Here is a 13,355-nt window from a genome sequence, read left to right on the forward strand (position 1 = left end):
TGCTTGGAAAAACACCCGATATCACAAAGGAAGATAAAACAAAAGCAGCCATCTCAAGGAGTTCTTATTATTTCGCAAGGAGCAGCCATTATTCAAGCAAATGAGAAGCTTTACTTATTCACCACCTTTAAGGCACCAGGATGCCAAAATTAATTATAACCGAGCCTCTAAATCTGCTTCCTTTCACCGAAGACCGTTTTCAAGAGCACTCTTTACGTGGCATTTTGTTATTTTGTGATTTATTTGTAGCCCCGGGTACAAAACAAAACATAACAGGGCTCGGCTCTGACGCATCAGTGCCATTTTATGGAGTGAGGTGTTATGGATTTATACAACAGTGATATTTTTTGCTGCACCGCTCATTGAAGATCACACACATACCTCACACTCGGCTCAAGAACAAAAACAATCTGGCACAGGAACAAAATATCACCACGGCAACACAAATGTTATCCACCCTGATCACGCGGCGCTTGAACGACAAGGAACTGCTAAAACATCTGGATCGAAGCCGCATGTAACTTGTTAAGAGTAGATAAAAAGAAACATATTATTCAATAAGCTGTAAAACTGTGGCGAGATGTTTGAAATCCACTATGGCGATGGTGAGCGTGCATGCCGCTGAAGAAACGCCTGTCGGCCCTGCTTTAACAGATGCCTGAGATGTCTGGGATTCCATGGGAAAGGCTCCAGTAGCTGAACGGAGAGGGTTCGCAGGGTGCAGCTCCACAACACTGAGTGCCAGAGCACTTAAGTCAGCTCAAAGAAATAGACTTGTGGTGCGTGTATTGGGGGTTCTGAGGCTAGCTTTATGCTGGTGAAATAGTACTCTGCGACCATGAAGAGCATAGTTGTAGCTGAGGGGGGAAGAAAAAAAGAGGAACAAGTTTTAATGACTGGCGCATTTGTCCCATCTTTTCTGCCCTCCCTCCCCACTTCCTGCCCGATTACAAATTGAACTTCTGTGATACCAATAAGGTCAAAGGAGTCAGAATTTATACACAATTTATCAGCTAACTGGGTTTTAAGGTCCTCATACATCACTGCACAGCTCAACTACTGTATTGTGAACCGAGCTGGTGTTTGCCATGGCCAACTCAAATAAACAGCAACCTCAGCTCAGCAGCTTTGCTCACTTATTTTGCTTCAAAGCAACTTTGAGCATTTTATCGATCCTTCCTCGGATAGATGTGCTCTCGTTCTTGCATAACTTTTCCAAAATGCACCGCTTTGTTGCACCGGTTCTGAAAGGCGCTTCTTAAATGTAGTTTCAGTTATTTCTAAGTAAAAAGACAACTCCGTCTGTGGTACGATAAAAAAGAAAGAAAGAAAGAAAACCAAATAGCTCACAGATGAGATGCACACTGGCAAAGAAGCACAGCGGAAACATAAATAAAAGAAAGGGAATTCAGACATAAAATTGGGGTTGTGCTGCTTCTTTTGGATGGAAAAAAACAGCTTCTGGTCCAACTTTGTGACGTCACTACACAGCGGTTTCAATTCTTTAATAAAACCACAGCAGCCTGTATTAAGGAGGTGTGATACATTGTGCACAGTGTAAGTGAGTCAGCTTGTGTTAGCCGGTGTTTTAAAGGTAGAAAAGCTGTTTACGCTCATCAAGGACACGCCGTTTTTCACACACATGGATCTGGATTTTCTACCTTTGTTTTAGTTTGAATACCATTTAATTTACGTCTTGCAGGTGGGGTGTGCAGAAAGCTTCAGATTTAAGCTTTCAGGATTAATATTATATAAATCATAGGAAATCAGCGTGAACGAGTGCAGTGTGTGAGACAGAAAAAATGATTCATGGGATGAGTGGAGGAAAAATACCAGTGTAGCTCTCAAGTTTCATGACAAAGATGGCGACACCTGCGGAGTCATAGTTTAAAATAAAAATATTAGCGATGAGTCATTTAAGACACTTTGATGAAGCTTTTTTAAAAGATTTTCTCAGAGGTGACTCAATTTTCCCAAATAATAAAACTTGGTAAGAAAATCCTTCATTTCCCTACAAACAGCTTTACGAGCAGCGAAGTTTGTCTTTTTTTCTGCGAGCTAAACTCTCCACAGGTCAGCCTTCAGTATTCTGGTCTCATAAAAGTGTCTGCCGCTACCGAGGCAACACTCTAGACCTCAACGTCCATTCATAACCTCGGAGAGGAAGCGGACCAACAAAGACAGGAAACAATTGGGAAGAACACTCCGTGAACTTCTACAACCACCATTGTTTAGAATGGAAAGGGATTATGGCGCCAGCGCTGACTGCTGCGTGATGGACCTGCGACAAGGTCGACACAGAGGACTGGCTTGAGGTCAACGGCGAGGTGGGGCCCATTCCCTTACCCCCATGGTGGCTTTGCTTTTCCTTCCGATACGGCCTGCATGAATAACTGATGCGTTCATATCCACGATTACACCACAATGTTACTCCCGTGTTCCCTAGCAGCAAGACTAAACAATGGCCGCCCGCTCTGTCTGCACACACACACTGGCAGAGGTTATGTCCCTGTGTGATTTATAGTCCGTCTGTTACACAGACACACTGACCCTGACAAATCTCCCAGTTCATCTCATGATTGGAGCGTAGATATACACGGCATGAGCCCAGGGTTATTTTGGACGCTCCATTTCAAGCGAGGTCCGGCACACGATCGTCACCTGACCCGCTCGGGCTGTTTCGCAACAATTCCCCGATTGTCAGAGAATCAGCCTGCACACACGCTGAGTTTGAGGCAGGCTGTGTCTCTGCAGAGAGCCGTACTCCACCTCATGGATGCTTATTAAATATGTAGCAGACACAGGTGAAAGTTGCTGTGGTGGCAGGGGAGGAGGAGGATGAGGATGAGGATGGTACCCGCTGAGTGTCTCATCTCTGGCAGAGACTAGAATTCAACAATGTGTGTAAAAAACAAGCCACCTGGGGTCTCAAAGCACATTTAAAGTGCAATTAAAGTGAACTGGTGAAGGGCTTGCAACAGAGAGCTTTTCGGAGCAGATTTGATTACAGCAACAACAAAGCCACAGAAAAATCTGCTCGAATGATTGAGGAGTGATGCTTAAAACCCCCCCACTTTACTTACATTCAGCTGACACAGTCATAAATATATCGATCAGTTCCACCCATGAACTCCTAAAACACTGTTTCTCCAGCGTCCTTCAAGCAGTATTTAGCAGTCTAATATAAAGATTTTTAATACCAAACACAGCAATTTAATGCTCGCCTAAGTAGTGTATGATGGAAAGCTATATCACATTTCTGTTGAGACTTTGCAATAAGTCTGACAACTTTTTATGTAATCAATTAATTAAACAGTAACGGTTGGACCCAGATACCCTGTAGAACACAGATGGGTGGAATATCCAATGACAATTTAATTTTTTGCCCTTTATGAGCCTCTGCAGGGAGCAGTGGTGACAGTGTTAGTTTCAAATCTCAAAGCTCTGAAACCGTCAACTGACCGGCAATCACACTTTCCGTTTGCGCCAAGCAGCCTGCACGAGCATATTCACACATTTTTGTAGCCAATGCGGCTGCGTTTGTGCGGCGAAAGACACACTTAAAGCCCGCCCAGCTCTGCTTCTCTTTTATGTCACTGCTAAAACAGTGGATGCTCATACTGAAGTCTGCACGTGAGCAAGAGTTGAGACAGCTTTTTTTCTACTCTCGGCTCTGTATGATGAGCTCAGCATTTTGTTTGTAAGAGCCAGCCAATCAGAAGGAAAAAAGACTGAGGCACTAAAACAGCTTGTTTCAGACAAAAGACGCCGAGCCCAGTGTAAGAGAAATAAGGATTATTTTAAACTATGAATCCTGAAAAATGCTAAATGAGCATTATAGGTCTACTTTTTATGACTTTTTAGCCTCTCAATGACAGATAATGCCTCAATACACCTTCATTTCAGTAAATGTGATTCTTCATATGTTCCTTAAATCAGAGCTAAACTGTTAGCTGTTAAGTGAAACACTGCGCACTAATCCAATTTGTTTGTTATTTCTTCTGGCACATTCGCCTTACAAATTAAAAGACTACTAGATAAGAAAGACTAGGGGACAGTGAAGAAGCAACGCTGCACATAATTCCTCATCCCTCTCTCTCATGTATAAAAGGACAAATCTGATAGACACATTGGAGAAATGTCCGTCAGCAGAGTTAAACAGTGGAAAATATTAGGATCATCAGTGGAAGCCCTGGATTTCTTATTGAAGCACATCCAATATTTTCAGCTGCCAGCCCCTTTAAGGACTCAGGCTTAGCTGACTTCTTAACAGCCAAACAAGCCGTGCCACATAACAGCCATTACCAAACCATAATCAAATGCCCATTATCTTCAGTTGAGCGTTGGCAAGAAACAGCACTTCATTAAAAAGAAAACAGACTCAAGTACAACATTCCCCCTCGTGCCAGCTCACAAGTTCAGTTTTTAAAAGGAAAATAAAGGCCTGGTTTGTTTCGCCTCTCAGACAAAAAGCCAGAAGACTTCAGATATTAACAAAAATATGCACAGAAGAAGGAGTATTGTAACTATCGACTGTTAGTGGCGACCACGTCTTTTAAAGTGGGTGTCGATATTTTCTTTGGCATAAAGGCGCTGATTTGGTTTGCGCCACATTAGATGTCTCTTTAAAAAGATGTGCACGTATCCAGCTTGTGGACACCGTGTGGCCATAGAAGCACGTTCACACAGACCCTTGTGAGGTTCAGCTGATCTCAGTGTGCATGGATGGTTTAAGTACAGGACAAAGCAGTTGCATTTAATAAGAGATTTTACAGCTAAATTACAGCCTACACACGAACCGTACGTAGTGCCATTCATATAATCTACCAATGACACCAAACGATGAGGTGAGAGGACAGTACACTTATTGCACCATTATTCAACCGGCTTCATTTATTTCAGGGTCACTTGTTGCAGATTTGAAGGAAACTGTTCTGTAAATTACTTTCCTGGTCACAGAAAGAAAAATATGTGCGTCTGTGGATTATAACCTGCTGCTTTGATCAATTAACAGCTTAATATTTGTCTGTAATAGTGCATTAAGCCTGTCCCGTAGCCAAAACATGCCTCTTTAAATAAGGCCTGCAGGTTTGTTTCTGAATGACCTGACTGGTTGGCTTGCCTGTTGAAGCGTCTGCTCCTGATTGGTTGTTTTGTAACAGCTTACTGTTTAAAGCCTTGTAACTCTGGTGCTGATAGAAACTGACAGCATCATCATCTCGGTCCTGTCACTGGCCTCCAGACTCTTTCTATTCCTTATATATTTGTCGAGTACGTTTCTTTTCCTCCTCCTGTTCTGTGTGTATTCTAGGGAGTTATGGCCAGTACATGTCTTGTGTCTTGTTTGTTCACTTAGGGTTAGGCAGCATTCCTTTCTGCAACAACATCTCTGTTCTGTTTGTTCACTTTGGCTTTAATGCTCCACGGAGTGCGCTGCTTTCGGTTTAATGTCATGTTTTCTCTTATATGAATAAATAAATCACTCTTCGCTGATAAACCTGTGGTTACCCTTGGTTACACTGCAACTCCCTTTATTCTTTTATACTAGCCTACTTTATAGAAAAATGGGGAAAATACAAACACTGCGCTTCATTTGACTTCATTTCACAGTACAGTTCTGTTGTACCGTGTCACGAAGGATGCTGTAAGCACGTCTAACGAGTGTCTAGCGGTGACGATACAGCTCCAGTGTCCTGGCACATTTCCCCAGTCTAATTTTAGTTGAATATTTGGTTACTGGTGTTGAATAGTGACGTGGCATGTCTTAACCTGTACGGAAGCGGAGCACCGATGGAGTTCGGCCTTAAACCTCCAAACAACATCCAGGCTACAAGAGAGTGTGATTTTAGTAAATGACCTAGTTAAAAAGAGCTAAAATAAAATACATATCATTGACTTTTCTTTAACATTATTTACCTTTTATGTTTATGTGTTATTATTCAGGTTATTTGATATAATGACTTCAAAGCATAGTCTGCTTTGGGCCTAAGTAAATACAGTTACTTATTAATCAACAATTTAGCTGTCTAATTGGGGGGTGATTGTGTCATTTTCTATAAAAATAAAAAAATCATTTTTGCATCTTGGAATGACTAAACTACAGAAACACCAGTGCACTGTACGTGGATGTGTATTTTCTGTCTGGCATTTAGTTTTAATGAAACTTCACAACAAACAGAATTGAAGCTGAAATTGAACATTTCAAAGAGCAAATTGCAAATATAAAGAAGGGAGCAGGGCGGTGTCTCGTTTTTGCCACTATTACGGCTGATTACATGGTGTTTTTTTGCACGCCTGTAGCTAAATCTAATCAAATTTGGTAATGAGCATCTCCTGTAACCGTGCCTTGCCACTATGCTGAACGGAAGCTTCCAATTTGGGGTAAAAAGGAGGGGGAATCTGCAGCGGCTGCTCGCCGAGAGGCTCAAATTACCCCTGTTATAGAAGCAGGGAAGAGAAATGGGTTGTTACTCCAAACATGGGAGCCAAGCCAAGCCTCGTGGTTGCGCAGCTTTGTTTCGTGCTGTTGTACAGACTGCAAAAAGAATGTGTGTGTGTGTGTGTGTGTGTGTGTGTGTGTGTGTGTGTGTGTGTGTGTGTGTGTGTGTGTGTGTGTGTTTAAAAGACCCACAGTCACCCCTGGCACTTAACCACTGTCTATCCAAAGCTTCCTTTAAAAATAACAGTATCACAGTATCATAAATTTTTGTTCTTCTTTTACAACACAATAAAAAAGCAAAAAGCGGTAAAAGTGATTAATTATTATGCATTAGAAAGAGGTTACATTACATTTTTCTTTTATTATCAGGTGTATTCCTGTGTTTATATTTAACATGCATGCATGTTCCTTTGTGTAAATCATCATGGAAATAAATGCAGCAAGTTTTTGGAAAGCCTCTAACTTGAAGCGCTCCTGTAGGTCTATAAAAAGCAGTGACAGGGTACATCAGAAGAGGACACCGAATGCAACACTGTGCCCTGTGGTTCTAGCTGGGGCTTAACGGGTCTTTTCATGCTTTAGTGAAAGTAGGCAAAAAAACCGCAGGTCACAGACCACAATACCACAGGCACATGATTGGAGATCAGTGCTTGCCTGCCAACATCTGGCCTTGATTCATCGTCTCGATTAGGAAATCATCAGTGAGACTTTTTATTTAAACACTTCCGGATTAAGATTTACTTCACCGCCACCGCAAACTGACAACAGGTCTTCTGAGCCGATTCTGCAGATACTTCAGACGGACTTCAGATGACTGTGAACCGAGTGGCCACAAGCAAAAAAGTCATTAGTGGAAAAACTATAAACACACTTCTCAGTGGCAAAGGCACTGAAGAGCGTAATAATGGGCCCCGCTCAGCGCAACAGAAACTACCGCTGCTGCAAACAAACATGAGTAAGGGCTTGGAAAAGAAAAAAAAACTGGTTCAGTGGACTTGTTAAACTAATCTAGGCAGTCCCAGTTTTTCAGTGGGAGCCGAAACTCGCACCAGTGCCAAACAATCAGACACAACCTCAGTTTCATGACTGTTAATATTCAAACTGTCACTGCCATTGATCAGTGACCATGAGTATTATTCACCGACACTTGGGAAATGGCTACAATTACAGCACTCTAACATGGTGGAGGATCCACTCTTAAGGCACCTCCTCAGCTCAGCGTCACTACTCCCTGTCCAGGATATCCATCCTCATCACCGAAGGAGGGACCACTGGCATGTAGGTGTAAACAGACAGTATAGTAACGAGGTAGCTCTTCTGTGTTGTGCCATCAACTTAGCTAGAGGTTGTTTGGTTTTCCTGATACTCTTCAGGGGGTGCCACCTGGCTGTAGCTCAGGTGGCAGAGCAGGTCAGCCACTAATCAGAAGGTCGGTGGTTCGATCCCAGGCTGCCTCCTGGCTGCATGCCAAATATCCTTGGGCAAGATACTAACCCCTGTTTGCCTACTGGTGGTGGTCAGAGGGCCCGGTGGCGCCAGTGTCCGGCAGCCTCGCCTCTGTCAGTGCGCCCCAGGGCAGCTGTGGCTACAATGTAGCTTGCCATTAGCAGTGTGTGAATGTGTGTGTGAATGGGTGAATGACTGAATGTAGTGTAAAGCGCTTTGGGGTCCTTAGGGACTGAGTAAAGCGCTATACAAATGCAGGCCATTTACCATTCATCCTCTCTGGTTGTTTATACACTACTACTGTATTTTCTGCTCTCTTCTCTTTCCCCTCTTTCCCAACCAGTCACAACAGATGGCTGCCCCTCCCCGAGCCCAGGTTTCTTCCTGTTAAGTGGGAGTTTTTCCCTTCCCAGTGTCGCCAAGTGCTTGCTTATGGGGATCAAGTGATTTTGGGGGTTTCTTTTTAATATCGTAGGGTCTTTACTTACAATATAAAGCCCCTTGAGTTCAGTTTTTGGTGTAGTGTGTTATTTGGGGGTTGAAAGGCACAGAGATGCTGTGTTTTGGAGCTCTGTAAAAGCTAGACGGGTTAGACGTGTGGCAAAAGCCAATGGAAATAATGATGTACCAATGAAAAGAAGCTGAGAAGGGCTCTGCAAAGCTGCCACTAATCGCTGGCAAAAATCATAACAAACTAAAAGGCAAATCTAATTTTTAATGTTAGACACAGTTTCTTATACAATCATGGAAAAAAAAAACAAAAAAAAAAAACACATGATTTTTTGACTGCTGCAAACACTAAATGGTGACATAAAGGGGAGGAAAACTCAGCCAAGTTTATCTCCAGAAAAAAATGGTGGCTCGTAAATAGATCTCAACTTGAGATAGAGAAATCAGGACATTATTTAACAATAATCATTATAAAAAGATCTGAAAATTTAAATAACTCCCTTGATTAAAATTGTTGAAGGAAACAAATGCATTGAAACACAATAGCCCTCACTTGGTTTTATGTTTCGATGGAATTTCATTTTATTATGACTTTAAATCCACAATTACACTGAAAATCAAGCTATGAAGGAGATTTTGCTGCATTACATTTTGTACTGAAGCCCTTGTTTTGTGTTATGCTGTGTTGTAAATCCAGGGCACAATTTTCCTTTACATCGGTGACCTTTCAGTTGTCACTCCCCATTAGGCTCAGCTCGAGCCAAAGAGAGAGCCTTTGGTCAACAACAGAAGCAAAAGCGATTCACCTGTGTGGAAATAACAAATATCTTTCAACAAAATGAGCACAGCTTGGGCTCTGGCAGCCCACAAGTCAAGCTCAACCAGCAATCAGTGCCACAACACATCAGCCGATGCTTCAGCTGAGTTCCTTCTGCACATCCTATTGGCAAATATCATATGCAATGCCAGTTAAGAAGCTTTAGCCTGCAAACAAAAACCTGCTTTAACTGCACCACCTGTGCTTTAAGCCATTTTACAATCAGTTTGCTGTCATTAATGCCTGCTATGTCACGAGGAGCTCCTGTGGTGCCCTCCATGCCCTTTCATGGTATCCACATGGCCATGCTATCCATACAGGTAGCCATGTTCTTTTGTTCATATTAATATCAATAAGGGTATAAGCAAACAATAGAAACGGGTCAATGTCAAACTGCATCATTCAAGAATGATCACACAGCCGAATACACACAACCTCAAACATTGTTAGTGAAAAGTGGACATTATCCTCCTCGTGAAGGCCAGATTTATTGCAGGACTATTTTTTTGAGACCTTTCAAGTTTTATCTCTGTATATCTAAACTGCCAAGTGTAGATTTAGAAGTGAATTTTAATTTCCAATGAATTTGTATTTAAAAAACATTTGTTACAAAAGAAGGCTTATGACTATCTGAGTCACTGAATAGTTCAGGATGAATGGGTAGGTGGCTTGGAATGGTGTTTCACTGGATGGATGGATGGAAAAACTGAGCTTTCAAGTTAAATGCCTTTTAACTATTACTGACTAAGGAGATTCTGCCATCTTAGTACTTTTAGACCTCAGCGCTGCATTTGATACCGAGATACATCTTCTCAAAAGCCCTTTTTTCTATTTCATATGCTCCCCCTTGCTCATTTTTTTTTTAAATATGGCATTGCGTTTCACTTATATGCAGATGACTTGAAGATTTACGTGCCACTCAAACATCAATTCTTCTGACGGCCCTGCTGCACTGTTTCGGGAGATATTTGGACATGGATGGCTTTAAATGTTCTTAACTTAAATGAACAGAAAGCAGAGGTCAATGTGTTCGGTGCTCCTGACTTTTACTCCTGACTTTGACCTCAGCCCTTTGAAAATGTTTTAGAAAAATCCCTTGCAAGGAATCTAGAAGTGTGTAACAACAATCCAAGTTTTGACAAACCTTAACAGTTGCTTCACCAAAACTGTGAATCAAACTGGCCAACATTAGTACTTCTCTGACATTAGACACCTGAAAACCATTTTTAAAGTTTGGCTACTAAACTAAGTTCAGAGTTCCTTTATTTGAGTTGTTTTTACTCAGATTTTCTCCCTTTATGTTTCCTTTCTTAAAGGCTATCATTTTGTCCTTTGTTTTATGTTATTTGATTTTATTTATTTTTTGTTTTTAATACAGCACTTTAGTCAACAGCTGCTGATTTTTAAATGTGGTATATAAACAACTTGACTTGACATGGATGAATGGATGTGTTAATAGGTGGTTGCATCACAGATAGCACACGTTTTAGTTTTAGTAGATAATCTTAATAAAAAGCTGCTTACTTCTCTGACAGTGGTTGTGGGTCCAGCAGCGTTCACTGAAGTGCCCGTTGAGGGTGGTCGTCTGGCAGGTGGTCTTTCCGACTGCCGCCCCTGGACACACATCGCCACACTCTCTGTCATTCTTGTTGGCCACGATGTAGTTGTCCTCCACCGAGTCCAGGATCTTGGACCAGTCCAGGGTGGAGAGATAGCAGAGATCAGGGTTCTTCTCAATTCTCACAGCTCCTCTGGTAATGTTCATCAAACTATGAAGGCCGATCTCGCGCAACTGGAGCATCTCAAACACAACCAGGGCATAGTTGAAGAAGAGGTTGTTGCCTCTGATGACCGTCAGGTTGGGGAAGAGTTCGCTGAGGCTCTCTAGCCCGTAAACTCTGAAAAGCAACAGATAGTCGGTGATGACTGTCAGCTTGGGGAAACTGATTCCTCTGAAATCCTCAGGCTTGGTCCTGAACATGAGTAGGATCTTCAGGTGGCCTTCAATCACAGTACAGTTCTCGAGCGTCCGCAGGTTGGTCACATTGTTGCGGATGTCCTTGCTTGGACAAACTGAAAAGAGAATCAGAAAGACAGAAACATATTCTTTAGAAACTAGTTCTACTGTCACATACAGAATAATAAACGGTAAATTGGTGGAGAGGTTCAAATGTACAGTACGCCATTAAGAGTGACGAAACTGTGATGCATTTCAGAAAAATGTTTTGGCTCTTGGGTGTGAAGACAAAAAAATTTCTAAGGACAATTAATCTTATGTGTTGTCTGCTCTTCTCAGTGCCGAACGTGCATTACACAAGATGTCTGCTCTGTGCACAGGAAAAACAAGGTTGAAGAAGTAAGACATGACAGATAGGGGGAAAAATAGATCTCTTGATAATTAGGAGATATTTCTTTCCTGAAGAAAATATGTGGCTATGTCCCTAACTTTGATAAAGACCAGACCATCTTCCTTGACATTTTGTTTAGCAACCACATATCTGTCTGTGAGCCTCTGTCAAATATGGAGCGCTGTCATCAACGTGAGGCTATGCTCATCCTTGGTTATGCCGAGTTGATTTGTGGAGTTGCTTCTGTAACTCAAGACCATAAAAAACATTAGCTAATGCGTTAAAAATATTTGTCCTTGGTAATGGCCATGTATTGCACCAGTAGCAGATTTGTGGCTTTGTCAGTGCTCACCCAGACACATGATCCTGTTCGATGAGAAATTCCTTAACTATGCCACCCCGCAGACGGGTTACATGTTTTTCTGTCTACTGTATTGCTGTGACGCAACACGTGAGATTAATGTTAGCCAGAAACTATCATTCGTCTGTCAAGTGTTATTTTGACACCACTGCTTATGTTTAGTCCAAAACTCAACAATATTACAGCTAACCCTAAGAACCACAGCAGTTTCTGGGTATTTTTTTGAAATCCTGTCACATTTTTACTCACCCTGAACTAATTTTCCTGACCTGCATATTTATGTAAACAGAACATGCCCAGCTTGAAATAGAAAGAATTCAAAAATAAGGCATGAATTAAAAGTTTTTGGACTTTTGATGACTCTGCCAGGTTTAAGAGTCGTGCAGACATAAAATTACTTTTATTAATTGCAGCAGAAATCAATCAATAATCTAAATATTTTATTAATAAATAAATTGATTTCTTCAGCTTTAGATGAATGTCCAGTGTGTTGCAAGAGCTACAATGAAAAATACACACAGGGAGTTGAGTATAAAGAAAACTAAAGGTAATTTCCAAAAATGCCTTTTTTCAAATCAGCCAAACTCTTAACCTCATGGAAGTGCTATATGGGTCACCCCAGCCTTAGTCATGCTGGAGGTGTGCGGCCTGCTGAGAGTGGACTGCATTTGTTTACCGAAGGGCCAACCGCTGAGCCGGGCACATCAACCAGTCAACCGGTCAGCCGTGTGGAGACGAATGTAACCACTAGGTGTACTTGTCTTTATGGCCGCAGCTCATTTTACACCTTCTGTTGCATAACAGTACAAGACAAGCAGAGCACAAACACAGAGTCCAATCACCGGGAGACTGAACAACAAGCGTTTCACTTTGTAACTTTAACCAGGAAGCTAATTCTCCAGCACTTATCTGGAGTTGAGCCTACAACTCTGAGGCGTGTTTAAAACGGAGCGTAAAATGTTCAAATGTGGGTTTCAGCTGCTGCCCATTAAAAGCAGCTCAGTTTGTTAAAAGGCACATTTCTCTTCTTAAACTACACAAAGATCAGCAGCTCTCCTTGGAGGCACTGCTAAGTTGTAAGCACATATGACGGGCCACAATCCTTTTACTTTCAGCACATCTACTTCAAATTGAAACTTTTCTCATTAAACTGACTGACAAACTGCCAGCAGCCTACTGTAGATCCATTAGGAAACACATTTACAACTACAAGCTTCTCTCTGTATCATGCAAGGCCCCACACACAGTCGAGCAACGCCATTAAAAAGAACAAACAACAGCCGAAGTTTACAATACGAAGGGTCAGTGGCTGTGTAGTCACAGCTAAGGCAGAAAGCAGAGGACTAAAATGAGAAGGGGAATAATCACAGGGCGGCGAGTGCAAGTTCCTATCAGTGTACACTTTCAGCCAGGCCAGTATTTTTAGCACCACATTCCCAATAGAGAATCTAATACACTCCAGTCCTACCGATAGTGGCTCACATTGGAAAGTGG

The 13,355-nt window shown here is 42.0% G+C and overlaps 1 protein-coding gene across 1 annotated transcript in view; it reads right to left on the reverse strand.

Annotated features, from left to right (window-relative positions):
- insra (insulin receptor a) overlaps positions 1-13,355 on the reverse strand; it is a 55,004-nt gene that overhangs the window by 32,201 nt on the left and 9,448 nt on the right. The window contains exon 2 of the mRNA XM_063462329.1: positions 10,677-11,225. Within this exon, the coding sequence (XP_063318399.1) occupies positions 10,677-11,225 (549 nt within the window). The remainder of the gene's footprint in view (positions 1-10,676; positions 11,226-13,355) is intronic.

The sequence above is a fragment of the Pelmatolapia mariae genome, linkage group LG18, assembly GCF_036321145.2.
Source record: "Pelmatolapia mariae isolate MD_Pm_ZW linkage group LG18, Pm_UMD_F_2, whole genome shotgun sequence".
NCBI classification, from domain to species: Eukaryota; Metazoa; Chordata; class Actinopteri; order Cichliformes; family Cichlidae; genus Pelmatolapia; species Pelmatolapia mariae.